This window comes from Gossypium hirsutum, chromosome A11, assembly GCF_007990345.1.
Source record: "Gossypium hirsutum isolate 1008001.06 chromosome A11, Gossypium_hirsutum_v2.1, whole genome shotgun sequence".
In the NCBI taxonomy this organism is placed as follows: Eukaryota; Viridiplantae; Streptophyta; class Magnoliopsida; order Malvales; family Malvaceae; genus Gossypium; species Gossypium hirsutum.
This window is the reverse complement of record NC_053434.1, coordinates 1,808,131-1,824,328: the sequence shown is the minus strand read 5'-3', so window position 1 is coordinate 1,824,328 and position 16,198 is coordinate 1,808,131. Positions and strand designations below refer to the sequence as shown.

Sequence of the window (16,198 nt, the reverse complement as noted above, 5' to 3'; positions counted from 1 at the left end):
CCAAACACTACCTAATGTAAAAAAAAATGGTAGAAAATGTATCACATGACATTCATTTTGATATGGGAATTGATGATGTGGAATTCATTAAGAAAACATTCAAAATTATATTTTTATAATATTTAAAAAATATATAAAATAGAAAAAAATTAAATTTAAGAATAATTTTATAATAAATAAAATATATAAAAATATATATAAATGATAAAAAAAGTTTAAATTGAAAACATTCAAATTTTTTATAATATCAATTATATAAAAATGAAAAAAAATATATAAGCTATAAATAATTAAAAATTTTAAATATATATTAAATAGTCAATGATCAATTCACGTTTCAATAGTTATATTATCGATCAATAGCCACGAATGACAAAGAAAAATAATGAACACGTGCCACGTTTTCATTGGTTAAATATGCCATCAATTTCTTTAACATGGTTAATATTAATATAATTATTTTTATTTAATATTAATATAAATATTAATGTAAAATTTGTATTTAATTTTTGAATACATTTTATTTTTAATAATTTTAATTCATATTTAATATTTTAAAAAAAATTAGAGTAATTATTAAAAATATCAAAATAATGTTTTATTTATATTTGAAAGACCAAATTGATTATTAGCCCATTAAACTAACGTTCCGTGTCATTATTTTTAATGGAAAAAAAATGGAAGAGTGACACAAATGTAACAATTCAATAACATTAATAGCTATTACATAAATTTTAAATGTTGGGTGGTCGAAACATAGTTTGATATGAAGTTTAGGGACAGTTGGTAGAATTTACCCTTTTTTATACTAAAAACTAAAATGAAAAGAGAATTAAATTTCAAACTTGGGCTTTGTACGTGCGAATATAGGCCCTAAATACCACGGAGAACTCCCACACGAAGTAGAATCCTCCTTTTCAATCCCATTATTGCAACTTGGGCGGTTTATGATCCCATATAAATAGAAGCCTGAAAAGACCCCCTAACTTATATTTTGATCAAAATAAGAGCATTTAGGGTTTCGATAGTCCCAAATTTGACTTGATTTCCTCTTTCCATCGAAGGTATTCTCGTTTTCTCCCTTTTTTAGGCTTCAATTTTCATTGAAATTTAGTGTATATTCTACGATGACCACTTCCTATTGAATCACCGATTGATTCTTAATTTCGCGATTGTTTGTTTCTATTAGTGCTTTTTTTAAACATTGATTATGTTTTATTGTTTTTAAGTGAAATGTTCCTTCAATCTTTTGGTTTTAGGGTTTAGATTGATTTTCGCTTCTGAAATTTGATACGGTCGTTGTTTTTTTTTCTTATGTTCCATTCAGACATATTTAGAAGTTCAATAAATTGGATTCGATTGCTTGTGTTGCTCTATTTGTTGAGTTGTTGACAAAATATTTACCTTTAGAATGATGAATGTTGCGTTATCTAAGTAATTACAAAGATTGGTTCCTTTCTTTTTTTTTTCCCCTAGAAATTCATATTTAACTTTTTTCTTCTTCTTCAGAGTTTAGAGGGATTCAGAAAATGCAGGGAGGCAGAGGTGGAAGAGATCCTTTCTTTAATTTTGGTGGTGACCCCTTCGGTGGTTTTGGGGACTTTGGAGGATTTGGTGGTCCTAGAAATTTATTCTCCAACTTCTTTGGAGGAAGGAACCCATTTGATGACCCTTTTTTCACACGCCCTTTTGGAAGCATGTTTGATTCAAGCTTCTTTGGCCCCGGTCAAAGTCCTTTTATGGATATGCATCCGACTGGGTTTATTGAGCATCAGGCTCCAGAGCCAAAGAGACCAAGGGGTCCAATTATTGAAGAACTAAATTCTGATGATGAAAAGGAAGAAGCAGATACCGGGATGAAAGGGAATCCTAGGAAGCATGGTAGGTCTAATGCTGAGCCTTATGTTGAGGTTCCGGATGATGAAGCTGGACAATCTGAGAGAAGGAACAGGCATTTGCAGTATATGAATGGTTATAATGGTTCGTATCAAAATCAGCAGCAGCAGCAGCAACAGCCTCAAACTAGTAGTTTTGTGTTTCAGAGCTCCACTGTCACTTATGGTGGTGCCGATGGAGCTTACTATACTTCATCAAAAACAAGGAGGACTGGAAGTGATGGAGTAAGTTCTTCTGACGCTTAAAGAATGTTCATTGATAATCCTTTTCTTATTGTCTTACATTTTGCTGTTGTGGAATAGATTACTTTTGAAGAAAGCAAAGAAGCGGACACCACTACAGGCCAAGCAAGCCACCAGGTTTCTAGGGGACTTCACAACAAGGTGGCTTGCAAATCTTGTTTTTCTCAATCAATCTAAATTCCGAGTCTTTGACCTTGGATTATGACTAGTATTTTTTGCTGTAGGGTCATTCAGTTATGAGAAAGCTGAACTCGGATGGTAGGGTGGATACGATGCAGACCTTACATAATTTGAATGAAGGTATGCACATGTTATATACAACAGAGTGCCGTGGTGTATTTGTTGATAGAGTTAGATTACCTGGTCCAATGGCAGTTAAAGTAAATGTTTTAAATTGAACTTTCCAGATGAACTTCCTGGTTTTGAAGAATCTTGGAAAGGAAATGCCCAAAAGCGTCTGCCTGGCTGGTCCGGAAGTTTTATTGGCCATGATAAAATAGGTAAGTTACGTCTTAGGACAAGCCTTTTTGTTCATTCGTTTTTTTTATATTCAGTTACACTACATATTAAACACTAGATTTTCAATCATTTTTGCGTAATACCAGTTTATCTTTTCCCGGATATATTGTGGTTGTGACGATAGGAATAACACAAGGCAATGCTTTTTTTACATCTTATAACATCAAATCATATTTGTTGCTGCAATTTTTGTCTTAGGGACTGGCAGCAGTGGACAGAACGGGCAGGCTGGTCGGGGAGGATGGGCACTTCCCTCTACTGAGTCTTCTCAACCAAAAGGGAGGATGATGGTAGATGCAAGAGACAGGTCCGGGCCTTTGCATAGCGAACACACTAGGATGAAAGGATCAGCAGATTTTAAAGATAAGAGTTCTCACTCTCGAGGGAAACGTAGGGACTAAGTTGGAGTGAGTCTAACACCGAGATGATCTTGTGGTGCAGAAGGCATTGCCTTCCCTCTTATATATATATGTATGTAGTATTGTATGTTGTTGCCATGTTTTCCTAGTTTAGAGCTTTTATGATTCATGCGTCTGTTGTGGCAGTCCTTTTACCAAGGAGGGTTGCTAATGCAGAGAGAGCTTTAGACAATTACTGCAAATACATAGTGATTATATAACATCTACTTTCTAGTATATTAACATTGCAATCTGAAATAATCATATGCTTTGCTTCACTTTTTATGAGGAATTTTAATGATGTGCTAATGTTTGCACTCGAGTCTGTGTTTGATGTTTTGACTTTGTGTTGAGTAAGCCCAGTTCGGTTCACTGAAATGGAATAGAAATGTAGAAATGTAATTAGTAATTTAATTGTTTGATTGAATGGAATAGACTAGAATTTTAATAATATTTTTGTATTTGGTTGAATGAAATAGATATTTTTATAGCATAAGGAAAAAATTGAAATAATCAAAGTACCCTTGGTAGAAATCTTTTTAAGTAGATTATTGTTATTGTTATTAAATTTTAATAGGATTATTATTAAATATAATTTAATAAAATTTTTAATATAATTATTATTAAAATATGAATTAATAAAAATATATAGCATATAATATTAGAAAAATGATATATAATTTATTTTATTATTTTTAAATTGTAATACATATTTAATGCGTTAGAACATTATTAGCGAAATAAATAATTTAATGTTTATACATGAGGACTATATTTAATATAGCTTGAGGATTATATTCTACGTTCAAATATAATATTTATACATTAATAAAAAATTACACGATGTCATTAGTTTAATGTCCTAATCTATATGTTAAATTTGACATCATCAAAAAGTTACAATAATTTGTGCCATTCTATAATGTTATTATACAATCTAAATATTATATATACAAAACGTTATCAAAAACATCATCAATAAAACCATGATGTTTAATTGCTTGATTTTTTTTATAAAAGTAAGTCATAATAAGGGAAACTGCGATGTCTGAATTAACCGATTTCTTTATGATTATAAAAAAGAATAAATTCATATTAGATATAAATTTGATAAAAACAATATAATAAAGACGGAAAATAATTTTTACACTTATATATTCCATATAATATTGACATTTTGTTTTTTAAAGAAGGTATTCCACTAGCCACCAAAAAAAAAATAGGAGTAACAACAATTAGACATTGACCTTTTTTTTTCGTATACAACTCAGGTGGAAAGCAAATAAGGTCTCCATAGATTATCAACTCCGAAAAAGCTATATCTTATAAGTACTCCTTTGAGCCCAATTTAAGACAAGAGTAACAACTGTTCGACAAAAGTTTCCAATAAGCAAAGCACAGCAGCATAGAGGAGAAGCTGATGTCATGGTGAAAACGATTTCAAATGCATTCAATCTGCTAATTTATATATTAAAGGGAAAAAATGCAGCATAAAGAAAAAAACAAACTGATGCACTAGTAATATGATTTGATAATCAAACACTTGCAATGACCCCAAATTGAAAAGCTAAATATTGTATTATTAATTTATGATAAATTATAACCTTTAATAATTCACTGATGAACAAAATTTGTGGTTCACATATATGTGGAACAATGAATAAAAAATGCTGAACATTTTCATAATAATTATCTTTTCAAAGAAAAGGAGTAAATAGAGTTAAACTGTATTTACAGTGTCTACAAGGGAACGAAGTATGCATCCGAAACCGGCTTTCTCTGTCAGCTTTTCATGGATTTTAAGACACTGATCACATGTTGTGCGATTTCCACTCGACAATCCTCTATATGCATATCTGAAAATATTCATAACAATTATATATGACCTACATAACATTTGTGCTTGTAATGAAAGCAATTGTTTCCTCAAGAGCTACAACATCATTAGGCAAAATGTTCAACAATGGGAATAACTAACCTAGTAAAAGATTTTGTCACAAAGTGCAAATTCATCAGCTGCAGGTGCTTCTAGCTATTCATTGGTCACAAATAATGTAATATTCAGTGCAACAACAGTAGTGCAGTAACAACTGCTAAAAGAGGAAAAAGCATAAAAGTAGATTCCTCGGGGATTAAGCAAATTAGATCAGAATTCATTTTGCTTAAATACTCTGAAGCGGCGGTGCGGTGCATTTAGCTTACTTTTTGTTTCACGCTATAGTATCGCTACAGTATCTAATCTCACCGTTACTACTGTTTTTACACTAACCGCAGGTAAACACACCGCTCATCTAAACTCACCCTTAATCTCATTTAAAAAATTTGAAAGAAACCCTATTATTGAATGAAATGTACAAGTAAAATGCAAAAAAGAAAAAGAAAAAGAAAAGACTCACTTCATAAGAATATCATAGTACTGGGGATCTAAAGAACGAAGCATTCCTTCAACATCTTTTATAGCCATTAATGCTTTATGCACACCTATCCAATTCGCAGACTGCAAATGCTAATATCCAAATTAAAATGAAAAAAATGAAAAAAAACTTTTTTTCTTTTTAGGGTACCAAACCTTGCATCGTTCATCTTGGGGAGGATAACCTTCGAGTGCAGTTTTAATCGCTTCAATGAATTTATATCTGAGATAGAAACAAATCAATCCTACAGAATTAGGGTTTTTTATTTTCCTTTTAAAACTTTTAAATAAGAAATTCTAATTCGTATTAGAAATTTCAACTGTTTAATTAAGCTCTCGATCTTCAAAGATTTGTTTTCTATTTTTGTTAGTATATCCTCGACGTTATCAAATCCCATAGATTTCTTCGCTTCTGCCATTATCGTTAATTCACTCGCTCTCTCTGATCAATCACCTGTCAAACAAAAAATTTTCTCCTTTCATACAGAACTCCTTTTAGAGTTAGAGGGATGGACCTAATATATAAACAAGCTTAGATTTCTAACCAAATAAGCAAAGAGATGAAATTGTAACAACCGAAGTGAGATTGAGGGGAATAATAACTTTACCGGGATCAACTCTGTCGATTACTTTGGGGGTGTGGTGGCTTGAGGTAAGATTTTTCTCTTTATTTCTCAGCTATTCTTTGGGTATGGTGAGGAACGCTTATTACGGGAGAAACTGTAATAAGAGATGAATGATGATTCCATGGAATGAATGATTCGGTGAACCAAACAAAGGGATAACTGATTATCACCAAATTGATCAGTAATGAAATGGATATTACAACCAACCAAACATGAGGTTATACTAAATTTTCATTTTTATTTTATTTTTTACATTTACAATTAACTCGCACACACCCTTAACAAGAGCGAGCTTACCAGACTATGACTGCAAATAGGCTTGTTCCTATGATTCAAACAGTTGCGAGATTTTTGGAGTGAACGCCCAATGCTACTTGGTCAAGAGTTAGAATTCGAGAACTTCGTACTAGGTCAACAGTTAGGATTCGAGTGAATTCATGGTATCCTTAAGATTATTGCTCATGGGGGTTTTGCAAGTAATTTTGTTACTGATTCTGAAATTGCAAATACTTGAAGATCTGAACTTTGCATGCTTCTTCGGATACTGCAGCATTTACGGTGTCTGGTGAACAAGATTCGATTTGAAAATTCAATAATGAGGAACTTAAAATAACTGAACAGATACAACATTGTCAATGGAGAAACTGTTTGCAACAGAGCTTATATTTATATGAACAACGAGCAGAAACTGCTAACCAATGCTCTATTTACACCAGTTGTCTCAATTTCCAAGCATTATTAGAATAAATGTACAATGAATCCACATATAACGGCAGCAAAGAGAAAATAAAGAACTCCCATGTCGATTGGAGGAGGATTCCGGCAGCCGCACCGTGTTGATTCATTGACATTGCAGAAGGCTTAAAAATGATTGAATCTTTCTGATCGATGTAATGAATTTCGGCATTGCTGAGGAGCTGTTCATCTAGACCATGAGATTCTGAACTTTCCGGAGCCGAAGGTGATGGCTGGCTTTCTTCAGAATTGCTTTCGGGATTTCCCCCATCATCTTTTTGTTCGTCATCACGATCCTCCTTATCATTTTCTTTGCTGGGGCCTCCACCGGTGCCGTCTTTTGGGATGCTCTGAACCAGCTCTGGCTGAGCTTCCAATCCAACCCGTCTCAGGTGCAGCTGCCATGATTCACACACCAGATGAAATGACAGTCATCTTGATATAACGATTGTACAATCAATCATATATACGGGTCAAGTTCCATTTTGATATATAAACTTCGTGCACCTGAAGATGTAGGTTAACTTCATCTGGGCGGGAAAGAAAGGGGAAATCGCCTCCTGTTTTGAGATAAGCTCGCCTTGCACCCGGGTACCTCTCACTCAACTGATCTTTGAGTTGTTGAGGAATTGCCGAGTAGTCGTTCGTCTTTGAGGCCAATGCAGAAACCATGTCAATTATAGAGCTACCAGCTAAAGCTTAAATTTCTCCTAGTATTGAAGGTGAAGGCAAAAACTTCCTCATATGAATACAATCATGTAGCTAGAAAATGGTCAAAATATGTTGAAAGTTTCGGTACTCTTCGAAAATTTGGAATTTAGTTACTAGATTTTTATTTCTAGAAACGTAATCCTTCTACTTATCAAATTTCAAAATAGAAGTTCACCACTGTCAACCTTGTTAAACTTTTTTTGGTTAAATTCAAGTTAATTAGAACATCATTTTTGTAATTACATAGCTACAAAATGAGTTTTTCTTTTTTATTTCAAAATGTCATGCTAACAAAGATAACAAAAAAATTTAACAGTGTTAATAGTTGAATCTGAAAATTGAAATCTGAAAAATAGAAGATAAATTCCTTGAAATAAAAGTATAGAGACTAAATTCCAAAATTTCAAAAAGTACTGGGACTTATGGCATATTTTAACCCTAGAAAATTTGGCATGTTAAGCTGCAAGTTAACTGAAAGATATCTAAACAATGAAATGGGCTTTTTTTGAAAATAAAATTATATTTACCACCATCTTTTATGTTTTTTCTTCTCAGTTTAGCAAGGAAACTTTGTTTCCCAGAAGCGGCATGCATATTTGAGATACATTAGTGTGCACAGCCGATAAAAAGCAAGTTTCAGACTACTTACATCCATTATAGTAATAAATGAATCTGAAAGTAGTAGCGGTTTAACTGAAGCAGAGTCAACTGTCAAAGTCAACCTGGATGCTAATTCATCTCTTGAGAGTGTTTCGACCTGAAATGATTTTCACATATGGCCTCATATAACGAAAGCAATCTCTTTTTTATAGCAGACAATTTTGCATTTAAAAGAGCAAAAGATACGAAGTGCCCCATACCATAATGTTAATAACAAAAAAACCCAATAAAGAAAAATAGTCATGTTGTTCCCTGAAACATACCTGCGAAACAACAAAGTCCACAGAATCGGCAATAAAAGGTTCATGAAGGCCATCACGGATTCCTGTTAAGACGTATCGTTTCAACAAAAAAGACGGGGTCCAACTGACACTGCATGTCGGAAATAAATATCTTAAGAACACATTCATATTGACAAGCAATATGTAAATTTAATAAAAAGACCAGACAAGGATAAAAACCAAGAAACACTAAATTAATAGAAAAATATAGGGTTAAATCACTTTTTGTGGCTTGTACTTCTTTTTTTGTACAAATTAGACCCTGCACTTGGCAGTTGTTCCCACATTAGGGCTTGAACTTTTTTTGTCCAAATTAGTCCTTGAAAATCCTAAAGCTCATGCCCCAATGTAGGAACAATTGCCAAGCTCAAGCTCCAATGTGAGGACAATTGCCAGGTTTAGGGACTAACTAAGACAAAGAAAAGTTCAAGCCCTAATATGGGAACGGTTACTTAGTTCAGACCCCAAATGGGAACAATTGTCAAGTTCTAGGCCCAACATAGATAAAAAAAAAATCAGGTCCTAATGTATAAATAGTTGCCAAGTTCAAGTCCTAAATATTGATTTAACCCAAAAATATATGTAAAAGCAGAATGAATATACTTTTTTCTTTCATCCAAGAAATACAAGCACGCACGCAAGTGGTTAATTTACAGGGAATTGACTCATTGCAAGGGAATTTTGTTCTAACTCGATACCACACAAAACTGCATGCATGCATTATCGGATATCAAATTTCCAATGAATTTCTGATGAATTTACAACGCACTTAAACACAAATCTTAAGCAAATGAATAGCTAATATGCATAATCCTATAAATGAATCAATTTAGAACAGCCTAGAGTTGATAACAAGAAATGTAGAAACATACATAGGTGCCCAAGGCATTGCTGCTGCAAAACTGCGTGTCTCCAAAAATGTATTTGATAGAATTAAGGATTTAACCCGTCTGGGACGATGTTGAGCAAAAAGTTGTGCTAGGAAGCCTCCAAGGGATGTACCATACAGATGTATCTGTCAAAGACATGCTACTCAGTCTGCTAAGCAAATGTTACAATTCAAGATAAACTACTGCTAATTAGATTAAGAACTACACTGTAGAACTGTGCAGTCTACTTAATATTACAGTCAACTGCACGATGTTGTTTCACTTTAAGCAGGTAACCTATGCTTTATTCCAGAAAAATATAATAGGAATAATAAATATAAAATATCTACTAAAAGGAAAAATAAATGCTATAATAGGGAAGGAATGAAGCGTAGGACACAAATATATTATGTTCTCACATGATGAACATCGATGGCATCCAAGAACTTTTCAAAACTTTGAATCCACTCTTGATGATTCCAAACACAGGGAATATCAACAGAAATGACCCGGTAACCCTGAACATTTGTGAAATTAATGATTAGAGTTAATGAGAAGTAAACATTCTTCACAATAATATTCGGTAACCATAAAATAAATTGAGTAAATCCATATCAGGAATATGAATAATCTTTTCACCAACCAATAAATGAAATGGGGAACTTTGAGCGTGCTAGCATTGAAAAGAAAGGGTTAAATCACTTTTTGGAGCTTGAACTTGGCAATTACTCCCACATAGGAGCCTAATCCTTTTTTTGGTCCAAATTATCCCTGAACTTGGCAATTGTTCCCACATTGAGGCCTCAACTTTTCTTTGGTCCAAGTAAGTGCCTGATATTTCCTTGAAAACCTTTAAGTTAAAGCCCTAATGTGAGAATAGTTACCAAGTTCAGAGACTTACTTGAACAGAAAAAAAAGGCTCAAGCCCTAATCTGGGAACAATTACCAAGTTCAGGGACTAACTTATACAAAAAAAATTCAAACCCCAATATGGAAATTGTTGCCAATTTCAGGCCCCAAATAATCATTTAACCCAAACAGAAATTAGGAACTCTACTCATTAATAAAATAAGATTAATAACTTGCTAGGAGCTAACTCACTGAAAATAAATAGAACTTCAGAATATCCACTATATCAAGCAAAAAGGGAACAAAAAGACAGCCTATGAAGGTTGCCTTCCATTTATCTTATGTCAAAGTTACTTATCATAGATGGCTTACAACCTTCATGGACAAGCACATGATTTGTTTGTAGTAGACATCTGCTGTCCCTGCAGTTCCAGGGAGACATATGAGTGGAGTAACCACTTTGGGACCAAAATCATAATACCGCCACTGCTTCGTGCCGATCTGTGAGAAAAATAAGGAACTCCAAAAATGAGTCATCACAATTAATAAAAGACAATTACAGAGAGACAAGATGAGTCTATAACTTCGAGACACATGCTAAGCAATGCCATAACCAACTAGGTATGGTAAACTATCCTAGACTTGAAGTGATAAATAGATGATAAAATTTATCAGAAATCACAATATACCTTCATGAAAACAGTATATAATGAATAACAATTTAATTAACCGCTGATCTGACAAACCTCGAGAAACTATTTTGAAGTAAGGATTTCACAATCGTAAGCATAAAAGTTAAAAGTAATAAGGAAACTGCGGCACTGAGGAAAATCAGACAAATAACCAGCTGGTTAATAACCATTCAATCATAGGCATCCTTAGTGATATAACAAAGTCAACTAGTAAACTCCACCAGATAATAATTCAATAATAAGAATGAAATCTATCAAACTGAAATCCAATTCTTTTTTTATTTTTTCAAGATGAGGAAATATCTAAGCTCATATAGATAACTAATTTACTGAAAATGGTCATTAACAGTAAGAAAAGCACAGATTTAAGCAAATTCTATGAACACCCAGAACAACATTTTGTAATTTAGCGATCAGAATTTTAATCAAAACTCACACAATAATAGACTATAGCTAAAACAAAAATATTACCGCAATAAACTTAAATCATAAAACCCGTGACAAAAAAATTATAAAAGTCAACAAAAATATTTAGAGAATTAAAAAAAAAAACTTACGGGGATCCTGTGAAGAGGGACTTGGGACTTGAAGTAGATGTAATCTCCGGGCGCCGAGAAGACCCTTTTCATTGCTGAAATCCACTCAGTCGACGTTCATTTCATTCCATTTGATTCTTTGGATCAATCAACTAAATCTGATCGACGATCTCTCTGTTTTTATTTTATTTTTATTATATTATTATATTTCTATCAAGTTTCAAGTTTAATTTTGACGAGTAGACGAGAGAAATCACGTGGCTGAGCTATAACGATCAATTGACGGAACCGTTTGTCATCAACCAGTCAGCGTTATCTCTCAAGGGGTGCGCAGTATAAATTTTGGTGCACCTTATCGGTGCATTTTAGACGTGCCGGTATCTTCCAATGACTATTTTTCGGTTTTATTAGACAATTAGCATCTAAACTATACACCAATATCTTAATTGGTCCTTAATTTTTTTCATTTATTTCAATTTATTTAGAAAATTATATCAACCAATAAAAATATCACATACAACATATTACAATATATTGTTATTGCATACAATATATTTTTATTGCATGTTGTATACTTCTTAAATAAAATGGAATAAGATTGATAGTTCAAAAATAAGTTTGGCAAAAAAACATTAAGAACTAATTTAAGAATAGAGATTAAATTTATTAATAAAGCATTTTATTTTCAGTTACATTATATTTGAATAAATAAGTATAAAGGATATAAAGGAAAAGCAATGGTAAAAAAAAGAAGGAAGAAATAATTAGGTAAAATAGATTTCTTTTTTTTTATGGATCAACCATTCAACCTTCAATCTCTAATATGTCCCCAGTTCGGTGAAGAAGCCATGGAATTATAAAAGATCATGGAAATAATTGTCACCTAATCTTTGTTATTACAAATTCATCAGTATTTGAAAATTAACAACATTAACCTAAGAACATATTGACAACAAATTATACTAATATTCAATTTTTTAATAAAATTTCACCTGATATATTTATTTAAAAGAATTAATTAACTAATTATATCTTCTGTGACAGAATCTTGGCGTCAAAGTTTTTAAATAAAAAAAATACTCGAGTAATGAATAATATAACGATTTAATAAACCTGAACCTAAAAAAAAAAATTAACGAACTAGCAATTACACTTACCTTTCAAATTCTCAACAATATAAAAACTAAATTTTCTTAAAATAAAATAAATTTACAAATATATGACGTAAGGAATAAATAATTTATTTTAAAATATAATTTTAAAAAGATAAAAAGGTTGAAAAAAAAAACACCCAGCCCGAAAGAGAAAAATCCTGCAAACCTAAAAACCAGTTCCTAACACAGACTATAATTTTTACTTGTTTCCTTGGAATGAACACAAAGATGAGTATTTTATATTTACAATGCAAACGAAATCAAATTACTAATGAACTATTTTACTTTTACTCATCATCTTTGCAATTACAGGTGCCACTTTGGGATTTGCTTGATGCTTTGCAAGATTAGCAGGATTCTTCATCACTGCAAAAACCAACAACAAGATCAAGTAACAACCATTGCTCAAATGCATAAAACTCGGTTACGGATAAATAAATTTCTCGAGAAAATATGAATGGTTTCCTAATCTCCTAATCCGCAATTGCAGTTTATGCTTAAATAAACCACAATGTTGTTCAAAAACTATTAAGGCAAACTCGTCATAAGCATATAAAGATCGGGCAAAAGAACGGAAAAGATATTGAGAGTTGAATTTTTCGTTCTTTAACTTCCATGTAGGTTAGAACATGATCATTTGGCACAATCACGATAAAGAATCATCCACATAGCACATATAAGGATAAACGCAAACTCTGTAAATTATCAAAAGTTTTAAAGAATACAGATCAACTAAAACTACAGGCTTCAAGGCAAATGTATTTGAAATATGGTATAGCAAAATGCCTACCGTCTTGAAGAGCAGCCATGACTTCTGGATCACTAAATGCTGCCATTAATTCAGGATCCTGGCCGAAAAATATCAACATTAGAAATCACATAAAAGGACAAGCATTTTCTAGATGACCTAAAGAAAGTGAAAAGGAGGGGAAAAAAGAATTGCATTAGCACATAAAAAGAAAAAAAAAACCAAGCCTGTTTCATCATATACTCACATTCAATATTTTACTGAAATCAACATTTCCAGGCATCCCACCCGGCATACTACCAGGGAAACCACCTGGCATTCCTCCAGGCATTCCACCTGGAAACCCACCAGGCATCTCACTAGGTTTTGTACTGGAGGATGATTGCTCCTGCTTCTTTGCTTTCTCATATTCAGCCTTGAGCAAAATATGCAATGGAATCGAAGTCAAGAAAGCAATGATATGGTAATGTTAGCAAAGGATGAATAAGAGCAAAATTACTTGAGCTTGAGCATGACGATGCCGTCTCTCGCGTTCAATAATTCTATCTTCTTTCTCTTTACGCAGTCTATCATACTTCCTACGGTGCTCCTCAATGCGGTGTGCATTAGGTTCAACCTGTTTAAGCAAAGAAGTCAGTGTGAGCTGTTAAAGCAGAATTTACGCCCAACAACTATAGCCCTGTTATGCAACTTTTAAAGCATCTGATGCAGCAAAAACAAACATTAGTGGCAGAGAATAATACTTCATTTCTATGTCAAAAAAGATGCATATGTACCCCTAGTTATTTTAATTGGAGAAATCCTCAACGCATCTGATACATCACATTTTGATTAGATCACAGAGTTAAAAATGAAAAAAAGAAGCAGCAATACAACTTGGATGAGTTCAGTTAGTTAGGGCAAGAACACTATATAGACATTCACTTCTGCAAGGAGAAAAAAAATGAAACAGAAAGAGCAAACCTTCTTAAGGACGCTGTTTATTTCCTCATCGTGATCCAACTTCGATGCCAAGCGTAGATCCTTGGCGGCATCTTCCCATTGACCAAGCATTGCTCGTGCAATGCCCCGAGACTTGTAGCCCTTAGCAGAATCTGGGTTAATCTGTAAGACAAGAATGAGGATAAATATGTCTCATGAATCCATAAAACATGAGGAAACAAATATGGAACACAACGTTGCTCAGCAAAAGTTCCTTACATATCAAGCAAGTCAATACATGGTTTAAAATTTACATAATTCCAATTTAAGCATTTATCCTTCAAGCATGTGCACACATTCAAACGAAGGCAAACAACAATATATATAAATATATACATACAAACCTCCAAAGCCGCATTGGCATCTCGAATGGCAGCATTTGGCTTTTTCATCTTGATATAAACACTAGCTGAAACAGAAAAAAGAACAGAAAGCAACCAAATCATTCGAACAAATATAAGAATCTATCTCAATTAAAATTAAATAAAAACAGAGAATGGACGTAGCTAAATAATAAAACACTAACCTCGGGTTCCATACATGATTGCCGATGTTGGATTCAGCAAAATCGCCTGTGTCAGATTCTCTATAGCTTCCTCTAACTTCCCTGCAGTACGCAGCTTCAGTAAATACAAATTCAATATAAAAAAAAAGAAAAGAAGATAAAAACATTAAATATAGTGATTCATTTACCTTCAGAAATAGCATCCATGGCTTTGGCTTTAGCCAACTGCGCAGCATCGCGGTTCTCATCGTTAACCTCCACTGAAGAGTCTCCCATCTACAACACCAAAACACACACACACACAATTAGACATAATTAAACAAACTACAACGGAAATTAACTGAATAATTGTGAGATGAGATCCTACCTTCTGTGGAGGATCATTATCAGGCTCAACGACATCGCCTTCGAGATCGATATCAGATTCAATAATCTCTTCTTCCTCCTCCTCTAAATTAACTTTCTCTCCATCGTCCGCCACTTCCTCGTCACTCTCCTCCATCACATAACTCTTCTATAAATCAATTTCCTCAGTTTGATCAGTAAATAAGCAAAAAAAGAATGAAAAACACGATTGATGCTAATTAGTATCAAAACGGTTACCGATTTGGAGTCTCCGGCTTCATGGCCGCTAGCTGAAGATGGAAGATTTGCTCCGAGACTGACAAAACGGTGCCGTTATTTACTTCTTCTTTTTTTTCCATCAACGAATAGAAATTAGGAGCAAAAAATAGATAACGATTGAGTGAATATACCTTTGGAGATAGTCACGGAAGAAGGAGAGTGAAGGATCGCTTAGAATGGAAGGATTAGCTTTGCACTGATCAATGAACTCCTTTAGCTCCTTTAATTTTGCTTCGTCCATTGTTAAATTCATTTTTGCAGAGGTTTTTTTTTTTTTCTTTTCAAAGCCGAAACAACATAAATAGTACAGAACAGTCACGGTTCTTCCAGGTCTTTCCACAGGCATTATACTGAACAAGCTTGGAAAAAGGAAGATTAGATTTAGTTGTTAGTCCCTGCACTTGTATAGAGTTTGAAATTTAATCCTTATACTTTAAAAGTTAAAAATTCCATCCTCTTTACATTTTCAATTTAAATATATTAGTTCAATCATTATCATTGTTGGTAGTTTATATCAAAATTTATCAACTTATAATGTTTATTTTTTATTAACTATATATCACGTCATATGAGAACTACCTAATCAAAATTCTAAATTAAGAAATTTTGACAGAAAATACTTATGATTAGGGGCGAAGCAAAAATTATTTTCTAGGGGACAAGATTGAGTTATATGTTTTTGTGAGAGTTAAAATGAAATTTCACCATTATATTAACATATGTCTTTATAGTTTTTAAAAAGATTAAATCAAAATTTTA

At 32.9% G+C, this 16,198-nt stretch overlaps 4 protein-coding genes across 8 annotated transcripts; 1 reads left to right on the top strand and 3 right to left on the bottom strand.

Moving 5' to 3' along the window:
- The first annotated feature begins 854 nt into the window (after nt 1–854).
- On the top strand, nt 855–3,333 carry LOC107924512 (uncharacterized). The gene is made up of 6 exons (XM_016854998.2): nt 855–1,064; nt 1,510–2,120; nt 2,199–2,279; nt 2,363–2,438; nt 2,546–2,638; nt 2,856–3,333. The coding sequence occupies exons 2-6, from the start codon at nt 1,530–1,532 to the stop codon at nt 3,056–3,058; spliced, it is 1,044 nt and encodes a 347-aa protein (XP_016710487.1). The 5' UTR covers nt 855–1,064; nt 1,510–1,529; the 3' UTR covers nt 3,059–3,333.
- A 1,281-nt stretch (nt 3,334–4,614) lies between these two features.
- On the bottom strand, nt 4,615–6,385 carry LOC107924138 (actin-related protein 2/3 complex subunit 5A). 4 transcript variants are annotated; one of them, XM_016854445.2, is made up of 5 exons: nt 6,077–6,385; nt 5,790–5,983; nt 5,625–5,691; nt 5,452–5,561; nt 4,615–4,911 (listed from the first exon to the last, which is right to left on the bottom strand). In XM_016854445.2, the coding sequence occupies exons 2-5, from the start codon at nt 5,885–5,887 to the stop codon at nt 4,776–4,778; spliced, it is 411 nt and encodes a 136-aa protein (XP_016709934.1). In that variant the 5' UTR covers nt 5,888–5,983; nt 6,077–6,385; the 3' UTR covers nt 4,615–4,775. The 4 variants fall into 4 exon arrangements, 3 of the variants coding, with proteins under 3 accessions (XP_016709934.1, XP_016709933.1, XP_016709935.1); XM_016854444.2 differs by having other exon boundaries at nt 5,790–5,922; XM_016854446.2 differs by having other exon boundaries at nt 5,452–5,552; nt 5,790–5,922.
- Nucleotides 6,386–6,730: 345 nt separating this feature from the next.
- LOC107924135 (maspardin) lies at nt 6,731–11,699 on the bottom strand. Its single transcript, XM_016854441.2, has 8 exons — nt 11,449–11,699; nt 10,575–10,700; nt 9,770–9,868; nt 9,354–9,496; nt 8,464–8,572; nt 8,190–8,297; nt 7,337–7,477; nt 6,731–7,227 (listed from the first exon to the last, which is right to left on the bottom strand). Exons 1-8 carry the CDS (start codon nt 11,518–11,520, stop codon nt 6,802–6,804), a joined length of 1,224 nt encoding a protein of 407 aa, XP_016709930.1. The 5' UTR covers nt 11,521–11,699; the 3' UTR covers nt 6,731–6,801.
- Nucleotides 11,700–12,652: 953 nt separating this feature from the next.
- Nucleotides 12,653–15,775, bottom strand: LOC107924136 (FAM10 family protein At4g22670). 2 transcript variants are annotated; one of them, XM_016854442.2, is made up of 11 exons: nt 15,571–15,775; nt 15,419–15,476; nt 15,183–15,329; nt 15,004–15,091; nt 14,837–14,917; nt 14,655–14,719; nt 14,293–14,433; nt 13,829–13,945; nt 13,577–13,744; nt 13,372–13,429; nt 12,653–12,947 (listed from the first exon to the last, which is right to left on the bottom strand). In XM_016854442.2, exons 1-11 carry the CDS (start codon nt 15,690–15,692, stop codon nt 12,850–12,852), a joined length of 1,143 nt encoding a protein of 380 aa, XP_016709931.2. In that variant the 5' UTR covers nt 15,693–15,775; the 3' UTR covers nt 12,653–12,849. The 2 variants fall into 2 exon arrangements, with proteins under 2 accessions (XP_016709931.2, XP_016709932.2); XM_016854443.2 differs by having other exon boundaries at nt 15,183–15,326; nt 15,571–15,774.
- Between the last annotated feature and the right edge of the window lie 423 nt (nt 15,776–16,198).

Bases quoted from the DNA above. Each gene is read 5' to 3' on its own strand.
- LOC107924512 (XM_016854998.2), top strand. From the start codon at position 1,530: ATGCAGGGAGGCAGAGGTGGAAGAGATCCTTTCTTTAATTTTGGTGGT. The intron at 2,280-2,362 runs GTGGCTTGCAAA...TTTTTGCTGTAG, and splicing joins CTAGGGGACTTCACAACAAG to GGTCATTCAGTTATGAGAAA. The intron at 2,439-2,545 runs GTATGCACATGT...TGAACTTTCCAG, and splicing joins CTTACATAATTTGAATGAAG to ATGAACTTCCTGGTTTTGAA.
- LOC107924138 (XM_016854445.2), bottom strand. From the start codon at position 5,887: ATGGCAGAAGCGAAGAAATCTATGGGATTTGATAACGTCGAGGATATA. The intron at 5,562-5,624 runs GTTTGGTACCCT...TTTGGATATTAG, and splicing joins CCCAAGATGAACGATGCAAG to CATTTGCAGTCTGCGAATTG. The intron at 4,912-5,451 runs GTGAGTCTTTTC...GAATATTTTCAG, and splicing joins TACTATGATATTCTTATGAA to ATATGCATATAGAGGATTGT.
- LOC107924135 (XM_016854441.2), bottom strand. From the start codon at position 11,520: ATGAAAAGGGTCTTCTCGGCGCCCGGAGATTACATCTACTTCAAGTCC. The intron at 9,869-10,574 runs GTTGTAAGCCAT...ACAAATGTTCAG, and splicing joins TCATGTGCTTGTCCATGAAG to GGTTACCGGGTCATTTCTGT. The intron at 8,298-8,463 runs GTATGTTTCAGG...AAATCATTTCAG, and splicing joins TGGACTTTGTTGTTTCGCAG to GTCGAAACACTCTCAAGAGA.
- LOC107924136 (XM_016854442.2), bottom strand. From the start codon at position 15,692: ATGAATTTAACAATGGACGAAGCAAAATTAAAGGAGCTAAAGGAGTTC. The intron at 14,434-14,654 runs GTTTGTATGTAT...CTTGTCTTACAG, and splicing joins ATGCCAATGCGGCTTTGGAG to ATTAACCCAGATTCTGCTAA. The intron at 13,946-14,292 runs GTTTGCTCTTTC...TTGCTTAAACAG, and splicing joins TAAACAGCGTCCTTAAGAAG to GTTGAACCTAATGCACACCG.